Source organism: Amphibalanus amphitrite, unplaced genomic scaffold (assembly GCF_019059575.1).
Source record: "Amphibalanus amphitrite isolate SeventyFive unplaced genomic scaffold, NRLGWU_Aamphi_draft 000009F_arrow, whole genome shotgun sequence".
In the NCBI taxonomy this organism is placed as follows: Eukaryota; Metazoa; Arthropoda; class Thecostraca; order Balanomorpha; family Balanidae; genus Amphibalanus; species Amphibalanus amphitrite.
The window spans coordinates 1,235,894-1,256,554 of record NW_024881505.1 but is presented as its reverse complement, the minus strand read 5'-3'; the positions used below and the strand labels follow the sequence as shown (position 1 = coordinate 1,256,554).

At 48.8% G+C, this 20,661-nt stretch overlaps 1 protein-coding gene across 2 annotated transcripts; it reads left to right on the top strand.

The window, feature by feature from the left end:
• The first annotated feature begins 4,586 nt into the window (after positions 1-4,586).
• LOC122380337 (intraflagellar transport protein 88 homolog) lies at positions 4,587-19,934 on the top strand. 2 transcript variants are annotated; one of them, XM_043363420.1, is made up of 17 exons: positions 4,587-4,676; positions 7,789-7,938; positions 8,107-8,202; positions 8,610-8,758; positions 9,126-9,321; positions 9,524-9,741; positions 9,938-10,047; positions 10,574-10,695; positions 10,998-11,173; positions 11,433-11,619; positions 12,056-12,242; positions 13,496-13,643; positions 14,158-14,269; positions 16,252-16,486; positions 17,413-17,541; positions 18,355-18,495; positions 19,026-19,934. In XM_043363420.1, exons 2-17 carry the CDS (start codon positions 7,825-7,827, stop codon positions 19,133-19,135), a joined length of 2,430 nt encoding a protein of 809 aa, XP_043219355.1. In that variant the 5' UTR covers positions 4,587-4,676; positions 7,789-7,824; the 3' UTR covers positions 19,136-19,934. The 2 variants fall into 2 exon arrangements, with proteins under 2 accessions (XP_043219355.1, XP_043219345.1); XM_043363410.1 differs by lacking the exon at positions 4,587-4,676 and adding an exon at positions 5,330-5,352.
• The last annotated feature ends 727 nt before the right edge of the window (positions 19,935-20,661 follow it).

The window sequence follows — 20,661 nt, the reverse complement described above, 5'->3', positions numbered from 1 at the left end:
TTTTGAATTTTGCTCCCGACAGGCCGAGGCCCTGGTCGGGGTAGGGGGAAGTTACTAGCTGGCAATTAGCCAGATCTTCCGTTTTACTTTACTTTAATGCCGGCTATGTTATTCCGGCCCAAGGCAATATCAAGAACAAAGTTTACGTTAGCCCGGCTCATGTGACGTCCGGTGGAAGCAAGTGCAAGGGAAAGCCAGAAAGGGTGCCAGAGTGGCAGTGCCGAGAGGGATTTTGAGTACTTACATTTAACGAACGGCTAAATAAATAACAGCTTGTGTCTGGCAAGGCCCTAAAACATAAGGTTGGACGAAGTTTTCTACCAAAAATGTACTAGAATAGCGTACGAGTCAAAGCTATTTCCGTTGTTTCTTTACAAATATGTCGCAAACAAGCTTTTTCTGTAATAAATCATTATTTCGAAGTTAAGCAGCCAGTTACTATAAATTCGATAAGCAAACACTATTTTTTTATATAAAAGCCTAGCTTATATAGTCCAATTCTAGTTCAATAATCAAGTAGCTACTAAATTTTCCAGATGTGACACATATTGCGCACTTCAGACAAATGCGTTGCTAAGGCGTTGCTAAGGACTCTTTCGCATGTTTTGCTGCGCATAGTTGCTGCGTGGTTTGTTTTTGTTATGAAGTGAGGGGAGTGAGATGGACAGGCTGTTTGATATTTTTTTCTGGTTTTCTAGGACCGTCGCAATTATTTAACTTGACATACTTTTCTTGCTTTTTTATCCGAGGCTTTTTCAATAATTGGTACCTAGATTCTATCGTGGAAATAAAAGGGCCAGCACCCTAGTAGCACACAACATTGATACAACATTGAGATATGTTGAAATCAGGTTGATTGTCAATATTGGTGCTTCAACACGAATTCAACATTGATTCAACGTTGATATCACGTTGATATTTGGTTGTGCTTTGTCGAATCTTGGTTGAAGTTCAACATTGTAGTTCAACATCGATACAACATTGTCCCAATGTTGAGTTCACAATATCGACAGAGGTAGAATTTCAACGTTGTGATTCAACATTGATACAACATTGTCACGATGTTGATTTCACAATATTGATAAAAGTAGAGTTCCAACATTGTGATTTAATTACTATATTGCCCCGCAGTTGTGTTGACACTTGACAGCATTAAAGGCCGCAAATGCCCCTCCTTCGGGTGTAAGGGGTCCCATGGGCTGGCTCGACAGGTCCTAAGGCGTCTATCGGACTTTAAGGGTGGGATCACTGAGGTTCCAAATAGACGAATATGGTGGTATAGAAATAGTACCTATTGGTATCTTATTAGGCATATACGTCTTGAATATGATATATGGAGAGTTATAAAGTGAATGGATCCTTAAATAAAGATAGCTCCACTTCATAAAATCCTTTTATAACATCCTCAACCTACGTTGAATTAAGCAGCATTATTGTATCGGCATTATTGTATTCGGGTGCCACTGCACCGGTGCCATTCAAGTATCACGGTAGTTAGTGCCTTGGTCCCCTCCCACCAGTCGTGCGCTGTGCTCTTTCAGAGACCGTACCGACTGGAATCTAGCGACCGCTGACCGTTTTGAAGACTGTACGCGGCCGGCAGCGGGCGGTCCCATCCTCGCCTCCGGCTAGAGAGGGGGAGACCGCGACAGGGGACCGCGCGTCCCCCGTCCCGTTGTGCCGGCTCGCTGAGTGCGGACGGGTGTGTTGAGTGTGTTGTGTCCAGTGTCGTCTGGCGTCTCCTCTTTCATCCGACCATGTAGGTTTCCGCCAGTTTCTGCTGTGTGACAATCAGTGGATTTATCCTAGTTATTGCAGTGATAAGTTTAAAAAAAACTGGCGCTGAAACGTTCTCTCCAAAATGGTGGCGATCACTGTCGTCACTCACTTGCCTGCGGCAAAGAGAAAAAGTGCTGCCGGTGGCGTCATGTAGCGTCATGACTTGAAACAGGGCCCGGTAAAGTATAAAAGAATAGATTCATGGTAGTAGGACGTATAGGTACATGCGTGATGCTAAATGCACTTACATAAATATCTATTATCTGAGCTGAAAATGACTGAACTGAATTTACTCAAAGGCCCAATTCATTACCGTTGTTACATAGGAATATCCGCTTTGTTACAGAAGTGCGAGGCTCGACAGGCGACTCAACCCCCACGGCCCTGACTCAACCGCTCAAGATGTGAAGATGGCGGAGACTGAGCGGCGGCCGAGGTTGTGTGACGTGATATGTGAAGTGTAACTGACTCGAAACAAGTGAAGAGCTGTGCCGGCGGCCGAAGTTGTGTGACGTGATATGTGAAGTGTAACTGACTCGAAAAAAGTGAAAAGCTGTGCATATATCATAGAAATACATTTTTCCCCGAACATTGACTGTGACGGTGACGCTGGAATATTTAAGGCAATTACGGGATCCTATGGGATTTCGTACACGCATAGGTCTGTCCACAACAACATCGAGACAAAGTTGTATCAACATCGAGACAATGTTGAATCAACCAAGAATCAGCATCGAGACAATGTTGTATCAACATCGAGACAATGTTGAATCAACCAAAAATCAACATCGAGACAATGTTGTATCAACATCGAAATAATGTTGTACAATGTTGTCCTGTCAATATTGATACGATGTCGAAATTCAACATCGTATCAATGTCGAAAGTGGCTAACAGAATTACATCGATACAACATTGTTGTCAATATTGATACAATATCGATACAATATTGATGTGCTACTAGGGCAGGCCACAGGGGTAAAAGCAAGTCGACTGATAGTGAAATAAAAGGTAGAACTGTCTGTTCCATAAGAAATTTAATGTGATATGCTGGAACATGAAGCAACAGGATCAGACGCAAGAACCACCAATAAAGAGCCCAGAACCAGCAAGCGCCATGCCATCAAGAGCAGCCATGATAACGTTTGATTAGCTTTCAGAAAACCTTGGAACTATACGCCAGACGGTGAGCAATCAAGAGATCTTACAAGACCAGTAGTTACTTGAAAACGAGAGCCGCCAGGAAAATCAGCAGAATTTCAATGGCAACACATTTCAACATCTATCTAGCGATGATTTGCACCAGCGAGGTGGCTATCATTGTGTTTTGTGTCTGTATCCCTAACTGCTCAAAAATATTTGTCAATAAATAAACAAACAAATAATGCGTCTTTTTCTACTGAAAGTAAGTTCTCCAAGTGGCAAGGGATGAATAATAGCAGGTACCTAATTAATTGCCATCTATTCATTCAATTCATAAATCATAGGCAATTCAGGGCATCGATCGGCAGCGCCCTTACTGCATGGTAGGTACTGCGGATCGTCCATGGGTTTCTTGATGACTCCGACTCTGACTCAGACTTTCAAAAATCAACTCTGACTTTGATTTCAAATGTCGGCTCTGACCGACTCCGACTCCACAGCCCTAGCAGGTCTGCAGAGGCAATGAATTTTTGGTGACTCCGACTCCGACTCTGGCTTTCAAAATCGACTCTGACTCTGACTCTGGTCAGAACTGTCGACTCCGACCGACTACAACTCCGACTACGGAACCCTGAAAGGTCTGCAGAGGGGATCGAATTTCGGTGACTGACTCAGACTCCAGCTTTTAAAATCGACTCTGACTCCGACTCGACGACTCAGGTCAGAACTGTCAACTCCGACCGACTTCATGACTCCGACTCCGGAGCCCTACTGGCAGCTATCACGCTAGGGAGCTGCAAATCATATGTTCCGTGGCGGTTTATGGCATTAAAGTCGATAATGCGGCTGAATCGCACTATGAAACACCCTTATTGGCTGCAAGAACCACGAAAGTTAGCGCATCACCACTGGAAAACGTGACAAGATATCGATTAATTGGCCCTGGATTTGGATAAATAACATGTTGATAATCATATTAGCACACATTTACATTCTCATCTATCTCAAGGTTGCCCTCCAGGCGGCTCTAAACTATGGCAATTTCCCTATCTTCAACATGTAAATGCCCTCGGGCGTCCTCGTGGTGACGTAGGCATGGGAGTGCCAGTTTGGTAGGAACTAGACTTCGACGCCCCCTGGTGTCTGGCAGGTCATAAGGGCAGGGAGTGGTATAAGAAACGCAACACGCACTTCCTTTTTGGCCCCGCGATCCTCTGATCGAGAAATGGATGCATGAAACGCCAAGGTTCTATTTTGATATACCCGGTAAGCGTGGAAAGGGGTAATACGGAAATACGAAAATGCGTTATGAAAAACAACAAACAAAACAAAAACACAATAAAAACGCTGAAATACGTGGAATACGTGGAAACTGGAAAGCGCAAGATTCCTTTACTACTCGGAAAGCGACCCAAGTGAAGTATTTTTGCAAATGTTGCAAAAATTTTGGTAGCCTGGATAGTAACTGAATGGCAGCAATCATTTTATGCTCCAAAAATAACGCTATTGCTTCAAAATAATGAAGCATTTGGCTGCTAACCATTGTTCGACAGTCAGCGTTACCTAGCAACAGACTGCAAAAGTTCCTTTTTCGCTGTGGAACATGCAAGTTGCCAAGCAACCAGTCGTTTCATTGGACGGCGTTACCTCTTTTCTTATTTTTCGAACACAGTCCCGCCTTACTCGCATATTTACTGCGGATGCGAAGATATCAATATTATTTGGCAATAGTTTGAAACAAAAAGCATACCTAGGTACCTTACCGTGTATGATATAAATAATGCTAATGAAAATAGCACAGAAAATTATCATAACATGTGATAAACATTTGACATTTGACATTTGATAATGTCAAAAAGGCCCTCAATTAGAAGGTTTCCTGCTGGACGACGGTGAAAACAGGGCGCCTGGGGCGATTTGATCAAGGTTCGTGAAATTTACACGTGACGTTTGGCTTATAGAAGGCCCTTGTAGCGGGAGAAGTTCCAAATGTCACGTGACTAATAAGCCCTCCGGCGCCCTGTTTTCACCGGCGTCCTTCCTGCTTCCTGCTCAAAACACTCAGTGTCGTGGTCTGAAATGGGAATGGGAGCATTCCCATGGTCTTGGTTAGATTCAGCAAAATTTGTTTAGTAAAAGTCATGAAACAGTGAAAATACAGACTTTTATGTATCCAAATGAAGATTGTCAATACTAGTCTGAATTTACTTTTCCATTCCCAGTAGGTAGGTAACATTGAAACCTATGTCCCAAAAGTAACGAGATGATTTAAAATGGAAATATCTCGAGAAGTAAGAATGTGAATGACTTCAAATTTTAGCATGTGCAAGCTACATTAATAAAATTGTTTCTTGCTGCTTGCATGCATAAATCATTTTTGATAATGACCAAGGCTATATAAACCATAATGACTACACCGGTCATCAGGCAGTAAGCAGCAATGTCCCAAAATTTGTCTATTTGGGTGGGAAACGACATCCAAATGAAATTCATTTTCCACTCTCACCACCATTTTTAAGAACAATTTTCCACTCCCAAGTCCCAACCAAGAAAACATAGATTTTTTACCTATAGAAAGACAGTTGTGTGGATGCCCAGTTAGCATCAAACATTCTACACCCTAGAATAAAATGCATGCTTTTTGTCATTTCTCACTCCTTTTTGATCTAATCGAATCAGCAGTTTTCCACTCTCTCCCCTCTTTTTGGTGGGTAATTTTCCCCTCTGACACCCAAGACAAAACTCAATTTTGGGACACTGGTAAGCAGAAAACTGAAGTTTCACCTACAGCATGTATACTTGGCCCCCCGACCCCCGTCCTTCGAGGTCCTGAGCCCTGAGGTTGACAGCTGGAATTCGGTGTTGAAAAAACCAAGAGAGGTGGCTGAGAGTTCTCTACTGGTTCTTTGGCTTGGCTGCAGCGCAGCTGTTCCGACACCATCAACCAGCAGTGGCTTCAGCAGAATGGAGAGCATGCTTGCACTGTCCGAAAGACCATGTGTTGTCTCAGAGAGTGGTTGTGAATTGTGAAATTGGGTAATATTCAGGGGGCACAGCCATCATATGGCTTCTGTGGTCACCTGACTTACACCTCTATATCTTTATTATCTGGGTACACAGTATGAGTACCTACACATTGGAGAGGTTGTCATTGAGGACAACCCAGCGAGCCAGGAAGAGCTAGAGAATGAGCCATCTGAGTAAACATAAGCTAAGCGGAATCTCACTAGACAAGAGGATTGCCCCAGAATGGTGGAGGAAGTCGAATGCAGTATATTCATGCACACAACCCGAAATTGAAGCTATGCAGAAAAACAGTAAATGTGTGGCTACAAACAAATATTCTGACTCATTTATATCATAACAAAATTTTATAAAATGTTCTATAATCTCTTAACCCGCGCACCGACGGGGGGGGGGGGCGGATATCCGCCCCCCCCCCCTGAGGTTTTTCGCGAATAGCGGGAAAACCGCGGCGCGTAGCGCCGCGAAATTTGGTATAACTATTCCCTCATCAATTTTACACATGGTGTGCAAGTTTGAACCTCCTACCTTTCAAGGTCAGGTCACCAGGTCACTTTGAATGACCCAACCTCAAGTCACTTTTTTGCAACTTTGTCACCGTGCCAGAGCTACAGTAGATGTCGGAGGCCTTTGAAAGTCGCAGGATGTTATTAGGTCATTAGTAGCTACAAGTTGTATATCTCGGAATTTTGATATCGGTGACCTAAGGTCAGGTCAATTTCGCGACCTCCCCATTATAAGTCAATGGGGGAAAAATCAACTCCCTGTTTTTACCACTAAAACGGGTCGGAATGGCCCCATATACCATACATGACTTCATATACGAACGACCAACCTTCACTACCTTGAGGTCTGTTTTGCTGTTGGGCAGCTGTGAGGTCATGTGACGTCATCAAAGGTCACCAAAGGTTTTTGGCCAATGACTCCGTACAGGAACAAGATACAGACGCGTGGATGGTCTCATTGTGTTCAGCTCGTCAAGACGCATCGAATGATATATATGATGACCTCGAGGTCACGTGACCTGAGGTCAACCTTTGACCTTGACCTTTCGAGGTCAACATATATATCATTCGAAGCGGATTGACGAGAGGATCACGATGCTGCCCTTAGTTTGTTCCTATCTTGACTAATTCGAAAGTTATTCGAGAAAAACTCTCCATATCCAGCGCCGCCATTTTGACTTTTTCGACCCCTGTGACGTCATCTTTGACCTGACCTGAAAATGACCTTAGTAAAAATAGTAGATCTTGACCGTGCGTATCCGATGCCGTTTACCGCTTGTCGCTATCTTGCTTCGTTCTCGAGATCTCAGGGGGGGGCGGTCATCCGCCCCCCCCCGTCGGTACGAAGTTGGCGCAGACCCCCGTCGGTGCGCGGGTTAATGTTCTTACCTACCTGAAACCTGCATATTTACAACATACAACCTACTAGTGGGTAACCTACCCAGTACCCACATACAACCTTCTGTTTAAATTCTGCTACATTTTAGTGTTTTTTTTTTTTCATTTTCAGCTCTTCTCTACTAGCCTTTGGCTTTGGTTCTACACTCTACCATCCTGGGCGCTGTTTGGTCGCAGTTTTTTTATCAGCAAGCTCCGAGCATGCTGCTGTTTCTTGGCCCCTCATTGGTCAAACTCATGTGGCCAATTCATTTGACCAATGAAAGGCCAAGAATCACCAGCATAACTTCCTTATATGGGAAAACTGACAGCTTGCTGATAAAAAACAGCGACTGAACAGAGCTCTGGTTGTAATAGCTGTGCTGCAGTGGTCTTGCTCCCCATGTTGTTTTGTGAATGTGGACGATGGTGCTTATATCTTGTTACCTACCTGTTTCAGAATCTGATCAAGTGATCAAGTGACAAAGCTTCAATCATGGCAGACGAAGAGGACCTTTATGAATTTGATGCATCCATCGACCAATCAGAGATGGAAAATGATGCTGATTTTCAGCAGGCTTTGAAAACCAGCACTGGAAAACGGCCCACGGTGCGTATTTAACCGCTTTATCTTAATTTCTTATTCCCTAAACCTTTGTCATTCTTGAACTGTATCCTGGCGATCAGATGACTGAGTTTTCTACACTAGAGAGTAGTTAGCACCATTTCCAAACATCGGATTCTCTTATAGGTAACTATGACACACCCTGATCCACAGACGACGGCTCGACTGGCCACCGGTATGGCCGGAAACCGTCCGGGCACACAGGCCCGCGCCGGACTGCGGACCGGCGCGCCACCCGGCACGGCTGGGGTGAGTCGGCGATGGGGCTGCTCAGGCTGGGTACTGGGCAGGCTTAGGGACTTTTGTCTTAAGAGGGAATGGAGGAGAGAAAGCGTTTCGCACGATAAAAATGGTTGTCATCGGAGATACTGGGATGTCGTGAGATAAAAACGTAGAAGTTCTATAAACATTCATGGGATAAGTTACAATAAAAGAAGGCTACGCTTACCCAGGCTATGCTTAAAGAAGGCTATGCTTACAATGATGCGCGATCATCTTGCCAATGATTCGTAGACTTAATGAAGGTTGGAATACTGGTCGCCATTTTCCACCATCCATCACTCCCCATGTTTGCCTGCGCCTGTCTGGACACCGAGTGGCCATGTACCGCTGCGGCCACACCTGACCGATGACGCCGTGCCGCCGATGACGCACAGGTGCGCGGGATGACGGCGGCGGTTCGCACCAGCTCCACGGGCGACAGTCGGCCGATGACGGCCGTCAAAGGCGCCGGCTACTCCTCCGGCGCCGGCACACCCGGGCTGGAGAGCACCAAACCCGTGCTGGAGACACAGAAACCCGAGACGTACGTAGTGCTACGCTCGCGGCTCGGCAGTGGCTCAGGGCGGCGACTAGATGTGTTTAGGTTGAGATAATAGTCCCGACGAGAAGATCCTCCAACTGGAGGTGATAACCCTGTTTAATGACCCGTTATTTCCCCTCTTACCCCTGCAGTCCCGAGGAGAAGATCCGCGAGCTGGAGGCTATAACCAGTTAAATGACCCCTCCCCTCCATCCCTTCAGTCCCGACGAGAAGATGCTCCAACTGGAGGTGATGATAAGCCAGTTAAATGACCCCTCTCCTCCATCCCCTACAGTCCTGAGGAGAAAATCCGCCAGCTGGAGGTGATGACCAGTTAAATGAGCCTCTATTTCCCCTCTTACCCCTGCAGTCCCGAGGAGAAGATCCGCCAGCTGGAGGTGATGACCATGGATCTGATCGAGGAGTCGTGTCTGGCTAGCTGCCGGAACGAGGGCAAACTGGCGCTGGACAAGGCCAAGGAGGCGTCCACCAAGGAGCGCACGCTGATCAGACAGCGCGACCAGGCCGGACTCAGCGAACAGCACAACATGGAGCTCACGTTTGTGGTCAGTGGCGAGCGGAAGCGAGTGGCGGCTGAGATGTGAGCGGGTGGAACATAAGTGCATAAAGCCGGTACGAGTCTGTTTTTGACTGCATTCGTGCTCAACTAACAAACTGGTGAAGGCTAAGCTGAGAAGGTCCCATTTAACCCATTGTCTGGCTTGTGCCTAGCTGTGCTATGTTTATCTTTTGTTTTCATTGTCACAGGTTTTGACGAACTTGGCGAGCCAGTACGCCAAAAATGAGCTGTACACCGAAGCACTGAACACATACAATGTCATCACCAAGAACAAGAGTTTCAACAACCCCGGTCGGCTGAAGGTGAACATGGGCAACATCTACTACAAGATGGAGGAGTACCCCAAGGCACTCAAGTTCTACAGGATGGCTCTCGATCAAGTGCCAAGCGGACAAAACTCGACAAAGTAAGGATGATTCATAGGTAGGTATAAGATAAGGAGGTAGAAATATAAAGGTCAATGTCGCTCTTTCTGCGTTGTGCGAATTAGCCTGGTTAATTTTGACTCGTCTTGTTACAAAATGAAGTTGCTGATTGCCGAGATTTGCTTACTCTACACCAGTTTTCGGTCCGTTACATCCCATCCTTTATCCACCTGACAGGATAAAGATAATGCACAACATTGGCATCCTGTTTGTGAAGATGGGGCGGTACAAGGACGCCATCACCAGCTTCGAGTACTGTATGCACGAGAAGGCCTCGTTCCGCACAGGTCTGTGTGTAGTGTACTGAGTCATGCTAGTTCGCACAGGTCCATGTGCTGCCGGGTATACCGGTGGCCTGCGTTTAGTCACTCGCCGAGAAGACGGTTTTTTATGGTTTAACGCTACTGCATGGCTGGATTTTGTTGTGCAGTTGCTGTCAGGCATTCTTGTTTTCACTGGTGTTGGTGGAGGGATTTAAGTGGTACCGGTGTCAGCAATGTGGTGGTGTTTATTTGCTCGTAATTCCTGCATCGCGTAAAACTGCATGCATGATGGGCGATGATCGTGCTATAACGCCGAATTAATTTGATGATACCTGTCTGGCAAAACTTCCCAACTTTGAACGGTTTGCTAAAGGCATCTATCCCTGTGGTGGCTCTTGCTGTGTGAATTGCTGATCCCTGCTTGCTGGGCATTTCTCGGACCGCACGGGGTACACTAGGCACAGTCTTGGCGTATCAGCTGTCAGTGCGCCGACTCGCCAATGCGACGGTCCGAACCGGCATCTGCAGCACCGCACTGACACCGTTGCAGGCCTGCACCTGGTGGTCTGCTACCAGGCGCTGGGCGAACGGCAGAAACAGCGAGATGCCTTCGAGAAGCTGCTCCAAGTGCCGTTCGATATGGACAAGGAGGATCATTACAAAGACCTGGAAGTATGTGTTCTGACGTTTTACACGGAATAACGTCTGCCGTTTTACTATTTCAGGAGAACTAACCTAATATCCCCGAAAACAACCTTTCTTTCCAAACATTGCAAACTAACGTCCTTTCGTTTTGCCCTTCTTTGATCGTCTATCTCCGCTCATTTTTCCCCAATAATATCCAAATATCCGGCTGCCTCCGGCGTTAAACCACAGTTTCTGATGCTTACACATTCTGACCTAGTCTCCGCCTTTGCCCCTTGTCGGACCACATGTCACCCCTTGCCTAACACGTTCTCCCGGCCGCCCGTCAGGAGGAGGCTGAAAAGGACCCGCAGACGGCCCTGGTCGTGGAGGTCATCAAGAACGACCCGATGCGGAAACAGGAGCGGCGTCTGCGCAACGAGGCCGAACAGTGCATCCTGACGGCGTCCAAACTGATCTCCACGACCGGGGACACGCCCGCCGAGGTCTCCGAGTCCTACGACTGGTCAGTGGGGCCGCGGTAGGGTCGGAATATATGTTGTGGGAAGAATGATCGTATATGGAGAGCGTGATCTCCATGCCCAGAATGGCTGCCGCGTGCTATAACTATAGACATACGAGTAGACCATCTGTAGTACACTGTCACGTCACTATGGGCGACTTCTTATTAAATTGCCCGTCACAATATCTGCTGACTTTTAGCTGTAAATATCTGCGGTAGGTCCAGACGTTGGTTCTATACCTGTTCCACGTCTCGCCGGTAGGTGTTTGGAGACGCTAAAGAACTCTCAGCACGCCGACCTGGCCAGTGACCTGGAGATCAACAAGGCCATCATGTACCTGCGCCGCAAGGACTTCAAGGCGGCCATCGACACGCTGCGGGTGTTTGACAAGGTGGAGACCAAGGTGGCGTCGCACGCCTTCACCAACCTGGCCTTCCTCTACTTCCTGGTCAGTAGTCGGAGCGGCAGTGAGTTGGTCGGTAGTCCCACCCCCACCAAGCATCACGGCAGTGCGGCTGGGACGGTCGAGCCGCGCGGGTCGGGGTGAGATGGGGTGATTGTGTGATCGAAGCTACTACTTAACAGTTAACTAGCAAGCAATATGATATATAGGTATTTTATTACAACCCGATCATAATTTTGTTTGTAATCAGCAACAGTTTTTTTGCTGATATTTTGCTTACGTGTCGGTCGCAAGCTCTACCGCATTGTTTGTAGAGTCGTGCAGTCGGCTGGCCCACTCCGCCACCACATACCACTGGCTAGGACTTCCGACTCATTTAGTATCGTTACATACCCCAGCCTCCCTTAATTATTGACGAAGATCGATGACCACACCCCAGTCATCCGCGACTCCAAGTAACCCTCTGTCCGTCTATTCACAGCGGAAGGAGTTTGAAGAGGCCGAGCGGTACGCAGTGCAGGCGAGGGACGCCGACGGCTACAACGCGCCGGCACTGGTCAACCTGGGCAACTGCTGTCTGCAGCGCGGTGACCTGCAGAAGGCCAAGGAGTACTACATCTGCGCGCTGGACAACGACGCCTCCTGTGTGCAGGCGCTCTACAACCTCGGTACGGAGCAGCTTAACCCTCGCATGTGTGCGGCGTTTGCCAGCTTCTAATGTGTAGGGGGGGGGGGTCGGTTGGACCCCCCCTTGCCGTTTGGCCCCTGATCGAGCTAGAGCTTCGCGGAAAAAATGAGCGTGTTGCCCGTGACGAGAGGAAGCCGATGATACCCAATTTTAAGGTCCTAGGTCATTGGTTGACCTTCCAGGTCAGGTCAATGACCCAAAGTCGGGAGAATCGGGACCTGTTAGAAAGTCGTAAAGTGTGGCTGCTAAGGGGTTTTTCGGGGTGCTGATCACGAATATCGTGTTAGTTTTGATCACAGATGATGTCTTGAAGCATTTAGACCAGGTCGGGTTAGGTCAGGTCAGGTCAACCAGTAGGCGTCGTGACGGGTATTCGTAGTACGTGTCAACCGCCTCTGACAGCTTCGTAACATGTTACGAAGTCACCAAAACTACTTCGTAAATGTTCAAATGGTTGCTAAATTCGAATTCAGCTCCAAAAACTAGCCTAGAAACATGTAAAACTCGAAAAAGTGAACCGAGGTCACCCGAGGTCACCAAAGGTCAATGACCTGACCTGACCTTCAGGTGACCTTGACACACACGGGAGTAACATCAAATCACATGTTTGAACGTTTGAAACCACGAAAAGCTTGCAAACACGCGGCTAGTGCGAGCCGACATACGCGAAATCGCGATTCCGGCCAAACATGGTCTCGGAAAAGAGGTCACAGGTCAAAGTTCATTTGGGTCAGGGTCATGAAATTTTCAGGGTAGGTGTAAAATTGATCAATGCGAGGGTACTGAAAGTTTCGTCGCGATCGGCCGCTTTTTACGCGAGTTATTCGCGAAAAACCATGGGGGGGGTCCATCCGACCCCCCCCCCCTACACATGCGAGGGTTAAAGGACGTCGGGGCGGGCTGGTTAGAAAAGGGAGATGAGGGTGGCGTAATTCCACTCTACATGCGTGTGTGTGTGTAATATCGGCCTAATTTTTGGAATAATGCACTTGCATTGATTTCTGTTACAGGCCTGTAACTGTGAACGAAGTTATGTCTTTGGGTGGATGTTGAATGCAGAAATTGCAAAATATAGCGTTAATGTTCCTGCCTTGCTAGATACTAAGAAGGAGAGAGGGTCGCAACATCAATCACCTTTCCATCCGATGCTTGCCTGTCAGTAAAGGCCACCGACCAGCTGTTAGCCGTCCCGTCCCGTATTCACCACTTCCCTCTGCGCTCTCCCGGCGGCAGGTCTGGTGGACAAGCAGCTGCGACTGTACGCAGACGCCAAGGCCTCGTTCGAGAAGCTGCACCTGATCGTGCGCTCGCATCCGCAGATCATCTACCAGATCGCCAGCTGCTACGAGCTGCTCGGAGACGTCGACCAGGCTACCGAGTGGTGCGTGCAGTAGTGGATGGGGTGGTGCGTGCCGCGGTGGACGGGGTGGTGCGTGCAGTAGTGGATGGGATGAAGCGGGGTGGATGGGTGGGAGAATGTGGCAGTGGTAGTGGATGGCAGTTTGAGTAGTGTGGGGTAGGTTTTAACGTTCCCCGAGCCGGCCTATTCACCGATGTAATTTCAGGCCGAACGTTAACGCACGGCCTTGGTAGATGGCAGCACATTTCATTGGTAATTCGTAGCTGGGAATTTCTGTCCCTTTTCGTCTACGACTCTCGTCTGGCCACGCTATCCCTGCATATGGTTCCGTACTAGCTGGCGATGTGTCCGCATCAGTCTGTGTAGTGCTTGCTCTGTGTCGCCATCCCCAGGTACGTTCAGATGCTGAGTCTGGTGCCGACCGACCCGGACACGCTGTTCCACGCCCGTCCCTTCCCAGCCGCCGCTTTCCAGCCCTCCTCCAGCTACACTCCGTATCGGTCTATAGCTCAGTGGTCGCACCGTGTTACTGCAGGTACGTCCAGATGCTGAGTCTGGTGCCGACCGACCCGGACACCCTGTTCCACCTCGGAGGTCTGTTTGACCGAGAGGGCGACAAACAGGGCGCCTACCAGTACTTCTTCGATGTGAGTACACGCGAGCTGCAGTCGGATTATCTGCCATTGGCGCTCGTACTGTACCAGGCAGAGTAAATTTTAGACATGTTGGCAGAGATCAAACTGCATGCAAAAAAAATTGCCTTCGGATTAAATCTATTTTTCGGTATGCATGCAAGCAACCCAACTAATCCGACATGAATATGTGTTTGCATTCTGACGGTATTTACAAATTTACCTCAAAATACCTATGCATGATTTGAGCTTAAAACTTGATGAACCGTGATTGACGTCCCTCTGAAGTTTTGACTTGAAAACGTATAATTCCACAAATAACTTCTATATATCTATTTTTGTCCCCTGAAATTTTTCCGAACCTTATAAGTTATAGGCTTCAGATGATGGTGAACTTTTATCGCATGGGGATTTCCGCGTGCGTGTTGAATTATCAAGCGTTCCTTACGTGCACATTACAACATGCATGATTGACTCTATCGTGCAATGGATCATTGGTGAAACTGGAACCGTAATAAACAGCCAACCTCTACGCGGCTGGCGGTTCGGGTTTGTAATTTTTCCGGTCGCGTGCTCCTACAGACCCCGACGGACCCCGCCCATGACCCTGTGCCAAGTATGTATACACTGGCGCAAAGATCTGTGGGCCAGAACTTACGGCGCACAGTCGCCCCATCTGCTCTCGCTGCTGAGACCGGATCGGTAGTTATATAAGTCGCGCTATCACAAATTATACAGATTGTGGTCATGATAGAAGTTATCACATGCTCATCAAGGAGTACCCCAAAATATTCTGCTTTGCGATGAAGGCATTCGTCTATATAGTGACGGCGATGTTCCGCCATAATTTTCACCACAAACTAACACTTCCACGGTCCTTATTTCATGCCAGCCGTTACCTCGCATGGACCAATCGTACCACACGACAGCATTATCATTACCAAGGGAATAACATTGATAAATAGTTTTATTCATGCAGGAGTTTGCTGATGCCTCTAAAGGTCTGCGTTCTTCAGCATATATTCAAGTTGCGAAGTGTACTACGTTTTCTATGAAACATCCGGACCCTAAAGTAGCACAGGATATTGCGTCGTAAGGATAATGTTTGCGCCAAGTTCAAGGCCAAATGTTGACCTGGGCCTCGTCCTCTGCCAAACGACCTCGTGTTGAGTATATTTCAATCGCTGAGGCGTGGGGGCTCAACTCGTAGAACTTGTGTACATTTTGAAACTCAGATGAATTGCTCTTAGGTGGAGGTGATCTGACCCAAGGCCCATCTGACCTTGCCGGCTGGAATTTGGGCATCTCGATTAAAAAACTGAATATTTAAGATTTGATGATATAGATGAAAATAATGAGATGGAGAAATCAGGTGGAAGAAATTGCTTTGCAGTCTTATTTGCGACAATTGTCCTTTCCTCCCTCGAGATGCTAGACCTAGACAGGCAGAGCTAAGACACGGAAAGCGTCATCAAAACCCATTCAAAACCACTTATTGTGGAAGCGTCACAGCTACCTACCTTCCGTGTAAATTCCTTCGTAATTTAGTTACTTTTATTATGTTTTCCATATTTCGTCGATCAGTTGTAAGAAGTCAAAATGTTGGCCTCTGGCTATAGTACTATACTTCCCAACATCACATTCAAGTAGATAGTTGATGAAAAAGGTTTGAAAAAGACTTTTTATGGTTTGCGCTTTTGCCTATATTTTGAGCATCCTCTGCGTGCTAATTTTGCGCTCAAGTAGACTAAAACTTAATATTTACAAACATCTCCAGTGAAACGGATTCACCGGACAAACACAAACAGTCCCCCAGACTGCATTCCTGTCCACCCGCCTGCATTCCTGTCCACCCGCCTTCCTCCTGTCCACCCGCCTGCATTCCTGTCCACCCGCCTGCATTCCTGTCGGTGCCGTCTGGGCGCAGACGTCACCGCTTTGGCCGGCGACGCTGGCACAGCCCGGCCGTCCCTGACCTTTGCCATCGCGTCCGCCAGTCGTCGCGCTTCTACCCGTCGAACCTGGAGGTGATCGACTGGCTGGGCTCCTACTTCATCGAGCACCAGGTCTCCGAGAAGGCCATCATGTTCTTCGAGCGCGCCGCGCTCATCCAGCCGGCCGAGGTCAAGTGGCTGCTGATGGTGGCGTCGTGCTACCGGCGCGCCGGCAACTACCAGCGCGCGCTGGCCAAGTACAAGGAGATCCACATGAAGTTCCCCGACAATGTCGAGTGTGAGTGTGTCTGGCTGGCCGGGGCCCGGCTGGGGCGGCCAGCGGCGGCGGCAGCGGCGGCGGCGGCGGGCGGCGCGGACCGGTCCGCCCGGCGCCGGCGGCGGGGGCCGCCCGCGTGTCTGCACGGACCGCCCGTGCGCGGCCGCTCTATTTATGTTTGCCGGCCGGCCAGACACGCGGCGGCGGGGGGCGTGGCGATGATGCAATCCGGCGGCGGCGGCGGCGGCGGCGGTTATTTCGAGGCGCCGCGCCGGGCCGCCGCCGCCAGTGATGAGTCAGGGGCACGGCGTTTCCGGGCGGCGCCGTCTCAGACGCCGCCGCCGGACGGGGAGCGGGACGGACGCGACCCGGTCAGCGCCCTGTCGCCGCCGCCGGACCCGAAACGGGGAGTGGGACGGGACCCGTCACATGGACCGCGTCACAGACTGGGGAGCTTGATAGATTCACCTGCCTTACAGGCTGTTGATAACTATTTTTAACGATTCATTTCCGTGACGATTCTGCGTCTGGGCTTATAAATCAAAGATCAGATTTTGGTACATTTTGATATGAATTGGGCTGTTCTTCGTGTTCCTACTACGCTGCTTGACTGGTCAGGCATACAAACTCTGCGATATATTGCGATAGTATGCCCTACTTCAGAGTGCGATACGCCTGTGATAATATCTCCCCTCCGTCACACCCTCGCCGATGATACGCTACGTGCGTCAGGATGGATGGAATCTCGGGTCTTCGGGCTGTCTTATGCATTATACCTTGGGTAATCTGCGGCGGGGCGGTCTGGTACCTTGCATGCTGCGCGGTCTGATTTACATCTTCCACGCTGTCCGTCGGTCTATGACGTGTGCTGTGGATTTTCCGTCTGTCTGCTGACGTACCACCCCATGCACCTCCCCTGACGGCTCTGTCCACCCGCTCTGCGACAGGCCTGAAGTTCCTGGTGCGTATCTGTACCGACCTCGGCCTGAAGGAGGCTGCAGACTATTCCATCGAGCTGAAGAAGGCCGAAAAGTCCAAGGAGATGCGGGATGAACGCATGAAGGGAAAGCCAGGCAGTGAGTATGCACAGAGCGCGACTAATATATGATTCTGCCTGCTCAGTCAAAATGAGCATGATGTCGTTCGCCGTTTTTCATAGATGTGTATATGATTGTTATTTTATATGCGTTCAGGATGTAGAGCTGAGACCAGTTCTGTTTAATAATGGATGCATGTATATTTCACTCTTATCATTTTTATCCTTATAATTTAGGATTTCAGTGACCATGATAAGATGATAAAATTATGGTGTCTTGGGTGATTTTTGTACGTCTAATTGGTATGTTTGAATATTAATGATAATAGTGCGATATTGAGTTAACGTTCTTGGCTGGAACTGGCAATTTTTGTCCAAACTGGAACCGAACTGTGGCTTTTCTCAGTTGATTGATCCGGCAACAATACCACACATCGCGCCATTCGTCGAAATATTTTTGCATTCCATCAACTTACCAAGTTCCTAAACACACTGCAGGGTAAATATTGAGCTAAGGGCATGACATACACTGTCAACTTACAATGGGGCCCCGCTGTAGATCAAGCATTATCGACTTCTTTGATACGAATGCTGTGGATTCGATAGTATCTGAGAAACGGACGCATGACATAAGCTGTAATGCATGGAAATAAACGAACGCGTAAATAAACGAAAGCGCATTTCAAATAGGGTGCGCTGAAAATTTACGTAATTTATTGGGCTAAATGGTTTCGCTGGTCTGTTCCGTTGTGTCATATCACGCTCCAATCTGGCTGTTTGTCGTGTCGCACCCCTCCCCGCCCCGATGTTAGGTACCGTATCTGCAATACTGACACCCCGCGTGTTCCGGCAGCGTCTTACCGGGGCAGCTCGGGCCGCGGCGGCTCCGACTCCAGTCTGGGCGGCAGCCGGCCGGGCTCGGCGGCCGCCGCCGCCCCCGCCGCCGCCGCCGCCGCCGCGGATGGGCCGACGCCCCAACAGCAGGAGGAGATCGGTGAGTGACCCGGCGGACCGTCCGATCGGTGACTCGGCAGGTGTTCATTTGCACGGCGGGTTAGTTCTTAGCCAGGCTGGCGCCGTCTGGAAAAAAATGTTCAACATGTTTAAACTGATTCTATACCGTAAAGCTACCAAACGAGAATTGTCCATCGCCCGACCAAATCGTCCATTACCGGTTTCGACTCATATATGACCCGGTTTGGCCACGCATTGAGCCACGATTCACCACCAATCATTAGCAACGTTACTTATGCACGCAACGTTAAGCTTTATCGTGGTCCAGTGATATATGCCTTTATTTGATTTGATTCAGTTCGTCCTTATTTCAATGTCTGGTGCGATTTTTGAACATTTCATTTATTTCCGACTTGATTTTTTAAATAATGTTGGCTCTAGTATAATGTCTATAATAATGTCTGTTTTTTTATTTACCTCATTCGTGGAAGATAATTGCTTGTTATGCAGCCAGCGCGTTGCCACGTACTCTCACGTGTAACACCTACCTCGCCCACCGGTGCGCCGCAGACGCCCGCTACAAGGACCCGCTGGGCCCGATGAAGCAGCGAATGGCCAAGGACGGTAAGAACGAGGACGACTGGGACGACGACCTGGACGACGACATGCTGCCGGAGTAGCTGCCGAGTGAGACGGCGGATCGCCGCTCTCCGGCTCACACGGTCCATGGATCGTCCCTTCCGTCGACCAGCCGTTCCGCCGGCCCGCCTGCTAATGTATGGAAAGTCCGGCGGCTGGTTCACCTGGGTTTGTGATGAACGATGATTGTCCAGGGTTATTTGGCGGGGGCTGAGTGTTCTCTGCGTCGTTTATTGGCTTCCACCGCGGTACATACGTGCAGGGTATCGTGTAAGTAGTATGGACAGATGCATGCATTTCTCGGCATTGGTTGTGAGTTGTGAGCATCGTCCGTGTCTGCTGGGACGGAGTTCTGCTGTTGGTAATGATAAATACGTTACGCGGTGGTCACGTGCGGAAAGAACAGCCACTACAGCCAGACTGTGTCTATGTAGATCTTACCGCTACGGGTCCAGTCGGGGTGTGATTGAATCTCCGTTTTTTTTTCAAAACGTGTAGGCCATTTGGAGACTTCGACTTGCTCACTTGCTCAATATGCGATGATGTGCAATTGTGTTTTACTTATCCGTTATACCTACTTTATTTTTGTGTTGTTATTCATGGACTTCATTTGTCATATTAGTCGTAAAACGTTAATTGCCAACATAGGCATGTGATAGGTCGCTGTCTACCGCTACTAGCATATAATTCTCGTATAATTCAGTGTCCTACACAGTATTGGCAGCCTAGACGGCGGCCTACCTAGCATCGACCACATCGACAACAGTTTCTGTCCATATGTCCATATAAAAAGGCGTGTTTACCGTCTGCTTACCCAAATAAAGCCACGTCAGTTCCAGATTGTGCCGTATCGGCTGTTTTAATCGTAGATCTGTTAATGTTTTGATCGATTCGCGAGACAGTGGCATAGTTTTGTTTAGTCTGCCATGCATCTGTCTTACTTTGTGTCTGGGAGAACGGGGTTAGTCGCACAGCGCATCTGCGCCACGAATTAGGGAGGGCAAATGGGCGAGGGGCGCAAGCCGAAATGCATCGATGAACGGTGCAGGTCTGCTCCATGAAGGTCGTGTCAGCGTTTGATACCTACGGGCACGGCGTGAAGTCAACAAAATCGCTCTCTGTCAGGCATATAGAATTAATGGGGCATAAATGGTTGTGGGTTCAACAGACCGTTTTTTGCCTGACCACGAATAACCGTCCGACCACTCTACGGCAGCGGAGTCGAGTCCGAGCGCGGGAGGCTCGTATCGCGCGAACTGTATATCCGTGAACGGACACTGCGCAGCCCACATCCGGTGGTCGGCGACCGATGGCATTGACTTTCAGACGTCTGGTCGGGCGCGGTCGATAACATTACGCCACATGGCACACGCGTGCGCTGTGCGCGTGGATCATGCGGCCTTCCACAAATATATCCTCTGCTTGACATGCGACCAGCGTACATCGACCGTCCATCGCAGGTGACCCGCTCCTGACCTACGTCACGAGACCCCTCCTCCCCTTTCCGGTTCCCCGCCGAGGCCCTTGCCGTCGCCTCGGCTGCCACGCAAGTTTCGATGAATGGCAC